At 41.1% G+C, this 12,163-nt stretch overlaps 1 protein-coding gene across 6 annotated transcripts in view; it reads left to right on the top strand.

Moving 5' to 3' along the window:
- caskin1 (CASK interacting protein 1) overlaps positions 1–12,163 on the top strand; it is a 152,822-nt gene that overhangs the window by 67,919 nt on the left and 72,740 nt on the right. For 5 of the 6 annotated variants that reach the window (XM_053648419.1, XM_053648402.1, XM_053648393.1 and 2 more), the window contains exon 2: positions 9,945–9,996. The exons of the other annotated variant lie outside the window; for it this stretch is intronic. In XM_053648419.1, coding sequence (XP_053504394.1) covers positions 9,945–9,996 — 52 coding nt within the window. The remainder of the gene's footprint in view (positions 1–9,944; positions 9,997–12,163) is intronic. 6 annotated transcript variants of the gene reach the window in all.

Raw genomic sequence — 12,163 nt, 5'->3', positions numbered from 1 at the left:
AATGGGCTTGGAATATCCTATTTCAAAAGCATAACATTAATATGGAATTGCCACCCCTCCTCCTTTTTCCTGCTATAACAGTCTCCACTTTTCTGGGAAGTCTTTCCACAAGATTATTGAATGCTGCTCTGGGGATATGTGCTCATTGAGCCACAAAAACATTAGTAAAGTCAGGCACCGATGTTGGTCAAGGAGGGCTGGAATGCAATTGGTGTTCAATGGGGTTCAGCTCAGGGTTTTGTGCAGGCCATTCAAGATCTTCCACTTCACCCTTGGCAAACCATGTTTTCATGAAGCTTGCTTTATACACAGGGACATTGTCATGCTGGAACAAGTTTGGGCCCCTTAATTCTAGTGAACTGACATTGTAATGCTACAGCATTTTAGGCATTCTAAACAATCATGTGCCTCTTTGTGGCAAAACTTTGGTGAAGGCCCACATATGGGGGTCATGGTCAGGCATCCACAAACGTTTGACCAATTCCATTTAAAACTGCAATGTATTTTGTGACGTCTTCACCAGCTTCCTCTCTTGGAAGCGCACATCACATGAGTGATGTTACAAGAGCTCCTGACCCACTAGCCACAAAATACCCCCAAAGCAGCCCAAAGCATCATAGCATCCACTGCCATATTTTAAAATGGGTATCAGGTGCTTTTTCCCTGTATGCAGTCCCCAAATCTTTTGCCAAACAAACAGATATTGTTTTACTAAACATACGGTCTGGATGACCAAAAAGCTTTTTTTTTTTTTTTTGTTTCTCTCCACAACACATGTTTCCAGTTATATCTCCAATGGTGCTATGTTTTTTTGGGTTTATCTCATTTGTGCAACCCTTTCAAGCTGGTGTATAATAGTTAACCTCCCACACCATACTCATTGTGCAAAAATATTTACATACTGTACGTTCAACTTCATGATTATACCCCTACCCCATGGAAACACTGTCAAAGGCAACAGCTCAGGCAGACTGAGCGCAATCAAAAAGAAGAGAAGAAAGGTAAGTTTAGGCTAATTACACTTCACTTATGATGCCTCTAATCAACACTAAGAAGAGTTAACAATCTGGAATTATGCAGACAGCTGTATGATTTCTAAGCTACCATTAGTGGTATAGCGTACAGTAGACTGCAGATCCAGTAGATGTGAAGCTCAGACGTGAGTGGAGCATGGAAATCAACGTATCAGAATTTCCCAGTAGCCCGAGTTCTGATGTTTTGTAGATGGGATCCAGAAAGGGCATGAGGGGATTGAGAACAAAGCGAAGAAGAGTTTAAGAACAACAAATTGAAAAGAGAACTGAGAGGATTGTGGAGATGGAGAGAAGGAGGAAAAGGAAAGGAACAGTGGACTAGATGTTATATGGAGAGAAAATGGAGGACAAGAACAATATATAGAGAAAATGTTAAAGAAATGTGAAGAAGAGAAGGAAGTGAAGCATGGGAAAAAGATGAGGGGAAAAGAGGAAAGATAAAGAGACAGATGGAAATACAGACCTGCCAACCTTGCGTAGGAACGCTGCATTTTAACGTTTTAACAAAACGATTGGTGTAACAGAAAAGAGTTTGCCCTATCATCTGGGGTTCAAATCCTGACCATGCCAACTCCATCCATCGTCAGGAACGAAGGGAGCATAACTCCGTGCTCTCTAGATGGGAGAGATGACATACTCTTTCTCCCCTGTCAATCACATTGACACTAGCAAAATTGTGAGCATCTGTGAGCCCATGTATGTGGAAGAGCGATTTCTTCTGAGTGTGACAAAGCATGAGCAGCAGTTCGAAAACATGCGGTTGAGTGGCTTCATATATTTTGGAGGAAGACTTCCCTGTTGGTGTTCATATGTTAGGGAAGGGCTGGCTGCTGAGTGGGAAATCCAAGGTTATCAAATTGGAGAGAAAAAAAATTGGGAACCCACCCCCCCAAACCGCAAACAAAAAAGGCAAAGTTCTTCTTTTTTTGCTCCCAAAAAACAGTAGAATCGACATATGAATCTGGATATGTGAATCCCCCCACCCCCATGTCACAAGCGTAGCCTTATGTTTTGGCTTATTCGCTCACATTACATTTACATTTACATTTACATTTATGCAGTGGTGGCTCACTGGTTAAGGCTCTGGGTTACTCATCAGAAGGTCAGGGTTCAAGACCCAGCACTGCCAAGCTGCCACTGTTGGGCCCTTGAGCAAGGCCCTTAACCCTTTCTGCTTCAGCTCTGACCCCAGCTTTCTAACAAGCTGGGATGAGACAAAATAAATGCTTTTTCTTCATAATTTGGCAGACGCCCTTATCCAAAGCGACGTACCTTCATCTCGTTTCATACAACTGAGCAATCGAGGGTTAAGGGGCTTGCTGAAAGGCCCAACAGTGGCAGCTTGTCAGTGCTGGGATTGGAATTCAGGATCTTCTGATCAGAAGGCCAGTATCTTAACCACTGAGCTACCATCGCCTGTCTTCACTTGACTGTCCTGCTTGAATGATGTGGTCCCCTTTGTTTTCTGTCGACGTAAATGCAGAATGTTTATAAAAATCAATCAGGAATCAAGGAATGAAATCAATCAGTGCGTGTTTGACCTAGGTAACATTAGTCGAGTATATATTTAAGATCACTTAACTATATTTATTAGGAATGCCACTGAAAACATTTAGCCAAAAATGGTCAAAAACAGCAGGCAGAAAAAAGCCGGAAGATTAAAAGTGCCAAATCTGTCTACAAATAATGATAATTAGACAGTGATTAAAAAAGCTGCTTGTTTTCCACGTGAAAGCATTTCACGTTTAATCTCTGTTACACTAGACAAGTCATCTGTTAAAGGATTTACATGGAAAATGTTTATTATTGTTCACTGTGTTTGGACTACTTCGTCATCCGTTGTCCATCACCGCCCCCACGGTGGGACTCCACGGTATTCCTCTTCGGGGTTGGCAGATCGGGAGATATATTTGGAGATGTTGTTCAGCTGTTCGGTGTTCCACTCCTTTTATGAAGATACAAGATACAAGACAAGCCCTATGTGGAGAACATCACAGACGTGGTTGTGGTGTGTGTATTGTGGTGCATTCTGGGAAATCAGTCTGGACTCTCCTCACAGCCAAGTGTTAATAGTTTTTGGTGCAGTGATCCAGACACACTGTTCATTAACCACCTGCAGTTCACACACACACACACACACAGACACACACACACACATGCATAAGGGTTAACAGATTGAGATGTGTGCACTTTACACACACCGGACGAGGTCACATTGGGACATTCATAACTCTTCTGAGATACTTTCAGACATTCAGATGCACAGACAGACAGGGCTGGTGTAAATGTTTTAGACGCAACGTCATTCTTTTCTGTGTGCGTAAAGGCTGATTTATGTATCTGTGTGCATGGCAGGACATCGCGTGCTGTCGCTCGCACAGGATGAAGTACTCATATTTGCGGACATGTAATGTGAGCATGTCCGCCAGGAGGCGCTTCAGAAGCATTTCTGAACTGTTTTTACTCGTCTATATTCAGCAGTATGAGCGGCTTTTGCACTGAAGCACTTTAAACAATTGACTGGGGTATAAAATCCAAAGTTCTATCAATTGCTGAATGACGATGCTGAATGAGTGACGATGCCCCTCACAGCCAACCAATCAGCTTTAACCCGACGCATAGCACTGAAGAAACGGACAACTTGTAGTTAGCTTGTATGAGGACTGTGAGCTAGCACATCGCCACATCATTGTGCCTTTGGTCATGGGATAATACACATTAACGCAGAAGTATACAGTAAATCAGGGTTCTGGGATGTGCTCCAAATCCACCAGGACTCTGACCAGGATAAAGCAGTTACTGAAGATGAATTGAGTGAAGAAATGAGTGAATATCGGCAGAGAAAGATGATTTTTTTTAAAAACTCTATTTAGGATGGGGTGATTCTACCCCCTAGCGTGCACGCTCACTATTCACAAGGCTGATATATTTTGTCGTGTCCATATAATTTGATTGAAGCTACTGCGTGCACTCTCTCTTGAATAGTCGCTAGGAGCCTGAGTGATCAGGTAAGCAAAATCTAACTCGCAAGCCAGACCAAACTAGCATGATAGCGAACTAGCGATTCAGCGTTAACCTAGAAAGCGTAGCTTACGTATCACAAAAGAGGCATCGGATCAAGTGAAAATATCTTGAATATAGTCAAATTTATATAATATTTCCTCTGACAATATTACGATAAACCAAATATACGATTATTAAACATATTTCTAGACATTTCTTATTCATCTGAAGCTCGAAATAGCCTAATTTTAAGCATTTATTTCTAGAGAGAAGCAAACTTATCTGCCAATAGAATAGGAAAATTTGAAGCTTGAAATTAGTACAGATTTCTAGAAATAGGATGAAAAATCTTATATGTATGCAGCTTGCATGCTAATTGGGAAGCACAAGGTCATTTTTTGATCACTGTAAATTAGTGATGCATTGAAATGAAAAATCCCGGTTGAAATGGGAATTCAGGACACACTGGGCCGAAAAAAGTTTTTTCGATTTTCTTTCCTTTGCTCTTTTTTTTTTTTTTTTTAATGTGAGTTACAATGGGTGTCTCTGTTAGATATACAGATGTTCTCTGTTTGGCCAAAAGTATGTGGACACCTGACCATCACACCCATATGTGGGCCTTCCTCAAACGTCGGCCACAAAGTTGGAAGCACACAATTGTATAGAATGTCTTTGTATGCTTTAACATTATAAGATTCCTTCACTGCAAATAAGAGGCCCAAAACATGTTCCAGCATGACAGTGCCCCTGTGCATAAAGCAAGATCCATGAAGACATGGTGTGCCAAGGTTGGAATGGAAGAACTCGATTGGCCCCACTGAACACCTTTTGGGATGAATTCGAATGCCAACTGAGCCCCAGGCCTCCTCACCCAACATCAGTGCCTGACTTCACTAATGCTCTTGTGGATGAATAAACCCAAATCCCCACAGTCACATTCTAAAATCTAGTGGAAAGCCTTCCCAGAAGAGTGGAGGTTATAATAACAGTAAAGGAAGACTAAATCTGAAATCGAATGTTCAGCAAGCACATACTGTATGGGTGTAATGGTCAGGTGTCCACAAACCATATACATATACGGTGTATAGTTAATAATAATGTCTGCTAGGGACTGTGTAATGAGGTAGATGTGTGCAATATGTCTGGGATCTCGCAGGTCCCAACAAAAGTCATGGGATGAGTGGTCAGATATATAGTTTGTGAGACTTAACACTGCAGTGTATTGGACACAGCGAGTTGCACATTCATTCATTCATCTTCAGTAAACGCTAAATGCCGGCTAGGGTTGTTATGGTTTAACTATTAACTATTTTTTATATATTTAGGAAATAGAACCAGCTACATTCATTAACAAAATCGTGGGCAGGTACAAGCAAAAAAAAAAACAAACTAGAGGAGCAAGTGTGATTGGTCAGACTTTGCTGTAGAAGCAGGCTAGACTGGGATTCAAGCACTATCTCTATAATGAGGCTCTGTATGCTCTATTACTCTAAAACATGCAACATCCTTGATAACAGAGAGCAGCTGGTCAGACAAAGGCAAAGAATTCCCTGCCTCCATAATTTCTATGCCTCTCGTCTTTTCAGGTTGTCCGCCTGTCCATCCGTCCCAGCTTCTCTTTAGCGTGATATCTCAAGAACGACCGGCTGAATGTTTATAGGATTTATAAGGAATTATCGTTCGAACCAGCAGATGAACTGATTAGATTTTGGAATCAATCCAAACAGGGCCAAGGTCACAGCAAGGTCAGATGTTGGAAATAGTTCTTCTTCAATATCTTCCTTCATGTTTTAAAGATATTTCTGGCAAACAAATTAGTAACAAGAAGGACTAGACTTGGTGGTGGTGGAGGCTTTTGTGTCAACACCATTGGCGTCGATTTCAATTTGTTTAATTATATTTTGCACTTTAGTACTGCTGTTTGTGGGTTTTTTTTTTCTGGTAATCTTTTCATCTGGCTCTAGAGGATAATAGGGACTTTCCTTTATGCTTCCATAGTTTTGCTGTATTTTGCAGATTGAGCCAGATGCTGTGTTGTCAAGTGATGTATTAATCCCTTAGTGGATGAGTCCTTGGGCATCGTACCACTCTTTGATACAGTGATTGCAAAATCTCTTGTTTAATGTCCCTCGTAAACATTACGTTCACACTACCTGCATTCACACTGCCGAGATCTCCTGCTCAAACAGTTGGAATGCATCTGCTCTGACCTTTCGAATTTTCATTAGTATTCTGGTATTGTTATGATTTGTAAAGTTTTTTTAGCATTTGACACTTTGTTTTAGGTGGGCTTTATTCAGTTGCTGACTCTCACTGCAGTCACGCGTGTCTTACCCAAATAAACGTATGCCCCCAAAAAGTAGGTTACACCAATTCATCACAGGAGAAATGTTTTGTGTACAGCTGAATATACTTATCCCAAGGCGAGAATGTGGAGATTAGACCTCCCTAAGATCATGCGTGACATTATGTTCAAGGCTACCTGGAGGGAGCAGATAAAAAAAAAACAATGGTGTGCTGACATCTTGCCAATTAGCAAAAGAGCTGCATGTGATGTTGTTGAGACGAACGGTATGTATAGGTTGGGCAGCTGTGGCTCAGGTGGTAGAGCAGGTTGTCCACTAATTGTAGGGTTGGTGGTTTCGAAGTGTCCTTGGGCAAGACACTGAATGCCAAGTTGCTCCCGATGGCAAGCTAGCGCCTTGCATGGCAGCTCTGCTACCATTGGTGTGTGAGTGAATGGGTGAATGAGACACAGTGTAAAGTGCTTTGTAGAACCACTAAGGTTAAAAAAGTGCTATATAAGTGCAGACCATTGACCATTTAACAATCCTTATTCTCGCCTGTACTGTAGTTCGGTTGTGTTTGGTTCTGCTTGAGTGACAGCAGACTGGGAGTCTTGGACAGAGAGCTGTCAATCAAGCATACTCATTAGCATATTAAGACACAACCCCACACATTTCTTATCAGTTTATAATTACCTTTAATGTCTGCGAAAAACAAGTTATTTCCTATTAACACTTGAGCTGTAGCAGCTGTAAACAAATATAGGGCAAAAACAATAAGACCGGGTGGCATGGTGGCGTAGTGGTTGGCACTGTTGCTTCAAATCCCGCCTCTGCCCTGTGTGCGTGGAGTTTCCTCTGGGTACTCTGGTATTCTCCACCTGTCCAAAGACATGCATTGTAGGCTGATTGGCATTTCCAAATTGTCTGTAGTGTGTGAATGTGTGTGAATGTGTATGCAATTGTGCCCTGTGACGAGTTGGGACCCCGTTCATGGTGTCGATCGTCTTGTGCACCGAGTTCCCTGGGATAGGCTCCAGACTCCCCATGACTCTGTGCAGGATAAGCAGTGCAAAAATGGATAGACAATAAGACCAAAAACTATGCAGGTGGAAACCTGATTTTTGGAAAGCACTGATACTGGAGACTCCTTCTGGAAAGCTTCCAAAAATCTTTACCATATCAGTTATTATATGTCTATATGTTAAATAGCAATCCGTTTTTTGTTAATTAATAGTCAGCCATACAAATCCCTGTGAATAAGCTGTTACTATAGAAATGATAATGTATTTGAACACACACACATTAATATAAACTTTGCGGCTGAAACAGCTGTTATAGAAAACGAATCAACACCTTCTGACCAATCAGACTTGAGAATTCACGAACACTGTAGTGCAAACAGTACTTAATGTCGTCCTGTTTTAAAATGAGACTAATCAGATGCTTCACTGAAACGGTGGTATCGGGTCAGATTGTTATTATATCCTGAAATTTATTATATCATTCTAACCTTACTGACAATAGAGGCCAGTGGTGTTTCCTCTCCCACATCCTCTCGCAGTGAGGAACAGATAGGTGGCCTTCTGTTTGATTCTGGTGACTCTGTGTTTTGAGCCCTGAGGGACAGGGAGGCAGTTCTTCCTGTTCCTTCCTGTCTTTGCCTGTAGCATTTCGTGTGCAGAATACTCAGTGTTGCTCACGGTACCGCCTAACTTTTAATCACTGCTTGTTGATATTAGCAAATGCGGCACTGGGTTTTAGAAAATAACTATGTTTAGATTTGATTTGATGAGATTTGATTACTTACACTTACTTCTCAGCTTGGATTAAAACTGAGCAAAGCTTATTCTACAGAGATAACGTGTATATATATATATATATATATATATATATATATATATATATATATATATATATACACACACACACACATATATATATGTATGTATGTGTGTGTGTGTGTGTGTGTGTGTGTGTGCAGTATTAATGCCCTTGCATTCATGCACAAATGCGTTATTATTTCTATATTGTTAACGTACACAGTGACTTGTATGGTGGATTTGTGTGTAATTGTTGACATGTTTTCTGTATGTATAATTGGCGTTTAATATTATTGGAAGGTTTCCAGACACGAGAAAGACTTCCAGACAGAGAGCGCTAATGCTTCTCGGTTACATGACAAGTAGCCCTTTTTGATTTATTACCTTCCAAAGATACATAAATAGAGGCTGGAGTAGAAACAATTGTTTATAGCTGCTGTAACATAAGTGATATCAGGAACTTATGCTGCGTTCATAGTGCCTTGTGAGTTTTTTGTCATTTGCAAGTTGTAATATTGTAACTTCTCACCTCAGAACATTCGGTGATCTAAGTGTAGCTCTGTCAGCTACAGTACTGTAAGCAGACTTTTACAGTTACAGTCCTGAGTAGCTATTAGTTCTATTCTACTACAGTGAACTTCAGACATTTTGGACTGAAATTTGCGATGCAACTAGCGGAGGTTTTTGCGCTTTTTTTTGTTTGTTTGTTTGTTTTGCACGTGATGTTTGTTTGATAAATGAGATCTTTTAGCTGTACTCCTGTAACCTCGCCTCGAACGCAGCATAACCAATTTCACGGACGTTCCACAACATTAACCGTAACTATGAAGGAATAAAATGTATGTCGATCTTCTTTCAATTAAAAACTTGTTGGCATAAGAGGTATAAGAGGAATAAAACACTTCAGTGTGCTGTTGTTATATCATTTTATTCTGTACAGAACTAACTGTCTGAATAACAGTAGCTAAGTAAATGGAAACATATTGTCAGATCACCGCAAACCAGTGACTACATTTCCCAGCCTGCATTGCGGCCTACAAACATGGCCGCCATGGACTGCAATTCCCAGAACACTCACATTCGTTGTAATATAAATTCACAGCACTCACAACCACAGTATAAAGAGACTGTTTGAACACAATGACTTTGCGAAGCACTGAGTGTTATCACCATACCAAGAGTTTATACTCTGTTCCTCGTTTTGTTTCATGTTCCTTGATCTTCTTTCTTGTTCTCGATTCTTGCCTTTCCTCGGTTATGCCTGTTTACAGATCGCCTGACCCATTGCCTGTTTTTGACCACGCTATTGTCTCATGATTTGGATTTGTCTGCCAGGCTCTCTTTATTAAAAGCTCTTATCTGTACTTGCATCCATCCTCACCTCCATTACGTTAATTACGTGGCACATATAAAGCTAGCTGGCTAGATAATGCTGACATCATATTACCCAGCAAACTAGTAGCCATTAGGCCTGTTGTTTTTTTTATTAGCATAAATAATTATTTTTATTTGTCGTTATCTCATTTTGATAACTATTAACTAACATAAAAAGCAAGTAGCGTGACTGTAGCAGCTAATCATATATTTAACATTTTGCAATCCTTAGAATTAAAAAAAAAAGATTTAATGCATTCATACATCTGAATGTCTGAAAGGTTGTGTCCTAAATTCAGTTCTAACATCCAGGGCTGCTTCAATATAACAGCAGCGCCAGATTAAATGTGCAAGTTTGTCAGTTTAGGATGATGTCTAATCACTTTTCTCTTTTTTTTTCTTTTTTTTTTTTTTTTTTTTGCCAGAGTTGCTCGGTTCTGCCAAGAAGGTGAACGTTAACTTCCAGGACACAGATGGGTAAGTGTATGACAGACAAGGCCTTTTAGGGATCCGTGTAGCTGTTTTGTAAACATCACTGAGGGTTTTGTCAGGCTGCCAAATATTTTGGGGCTTGTTAGTGTGTGTGTGTATGTGTGTGTGTGTGTGTGTGTGTGTCCTGAGAATATTTATTGATGCCTGAGTGAGATCTCTCTCTCTCTCTCTCTCTCTCTCTCTCAGCGCCTCGGTTCTGTTTCTTCTGTTCCTGCACTATTTCTGCTGTCTTCTATCTGATTGTCTGCAACCTTTCTGTTTATAACCCCCAATCTATCATCTCTTCATTTTAGCACTGGCACATTTTAGAGGGAGGCCCGGGAATGGCACGGAATACAGCACGAGGGCCAATCGATGAATACTAAAGTACCACTTTTACAATAGTAATATGAGAAGATTACATAACAATACTATCTGCTTCTAACTACCTATCCTGATCCATCCATCCATTTTCCATACCGCTTATCCTAAACAGGGTTATGAGGGAGCCTGGAGCCTATCCCAGGGAACTCAGGGCGTGAGGTGGGTGACACCCTGGACGGGGTGCGAACCCATCGCAGGTCACAATCGCACACACACCCATTCACACACAACGGATAATGTGGACATGCCAATCAGCCTACAATGCATGACTCTGGCACGGGAATAGGAAACCGGAGTACCAGGAGGAAAAACCCCCAAAGCACGGGGAGAACATGCAAACTCCACGCACATAGGGCGGAGGCGGGAATCCAACCCCCTTCCCCGGAGGTGGTAACCACCGCGCCACACTTACGTCATTTCTTTATTTCTTTGTGACTCAAATTGAAACATATGATTAAAATGAGACCTTGAGATTTTTTTCCCCCTCTCAGTCAAAAAGACTGGAGCTTAAATTCCCAAATGCACTGTATAGTAAAACAAAATCATTTTATATGAGAGAGAGAGTATTCAATGTGATGCTCACTCTCCTATTTCATAATGATCTTTGTGCTGCAATAATGTTGTTTTTTTGTTTTGTTTTTTTTTTTTGTGGAAAATTGGCCCTGAACGTCACCTCTGTATCATGAGTCAGATTTGTAAAAATGATGGTCATGGTCATTTGAGAAACTGAATCGAGCAAGTTTGAAGTTAAGTAGCTAGCGTAGGTGATTATCGACATGTTTCCATCTAACTAAATGCCTACATCTAGCTAGAGGTATCATAGGACTGTGCGTGTCAGGATTGTGATCCTGCAGGACCCAACAAAAACAAACAAATAACTGCGTGAGTAGAGTCAAACTTTAGTCAAACTGCAGGTGTGGAACAAAGTCACATCTCTACATTTAGCTATGTTTGAGAGTACTGGATTGTAGTTAAGTGGACTATCAAGCTGATTTGAGTCCATGTCTCTGATGGTGGCAAAGCTTGACAGGCCTGAGCTTCATCTTGCTGGTTGTGATGCTGTGGGTGCTAACCATGAGTCAAGCGTGTCTCATCAATCCTGGTGTGTGTTTCTTCTGTGCTTTGTGTTTGGGATTGCCTGTTTTGTTTGTTCCAATGCTAATCGTGTAATAGTGAGCCTACACACGAGCTGATTTGCTTTGGAATTTCGTCTCTCTCTTTTTGCTGGCATTGCGGATGTTCTTGTTTCATACAGCTTGAGCCGTAACAGCACGGAGTTACTGTAGACATAGGGTATGTTTTTATTAGCTTAGCACATCTAGACACTGGGATTTTCACCCGTACTTCAAGGCAAAACTACTCTAGCTCCTTCAAGTTAGATGGGTTGTGTTGGTGTACAGCAATCTTCAAGACATGCCACGGATTCTCAATAGGATTGAGGTCTGGGCTTTGACTAGGCCATTCCAAGACATTTAAATGTTTCCCTGTAAGCTACTCGAGTGTTTGTTTAGGGTCACTGTCCTGCTGGAAAGTGAAACTCCATCCCAGTCTTAAATCTCTGGCCTGGCAGACTGAAACAGGTTTTCCTCAAGAATCGCCTTATATTTGGTGCCATCCATCTTCCCTCAAATATTGAGCAGTTTCCCAGTCCCTGCCGATGAAAAGCATCCCCACAGCATGATGCTGCCACCACCATGCTTCACTGTAGGAAAGGTGATCTTGGGGTAATGGGAAGTATTGTGTTTGTGCCATGCCTACCATTTCCCCACAATGGCCCTAAAGTTAAATT

The sequence above is a fragment of the Ictalurus furcatus genome, chromosome 2 (genome assembly GCF_023375685.1).
Source record: "Ictalurus furcatus strain D&B chromosome 2, Billie_1.0, whole genome shotgun sequence".
In the NCBI taxonomy this organism is placed as follows: Eukaryota; Metazoa; Chordata; class Actinopteri; order Siluriformes; family Ictaluridae; genus Ictalurus; species Ictalurus furcatus.
The sequence above is the reverse complement of the archived record's forward strand: the minus strand, read 5'-3'. Positions and strand labels throughout refer to the sequence as shown.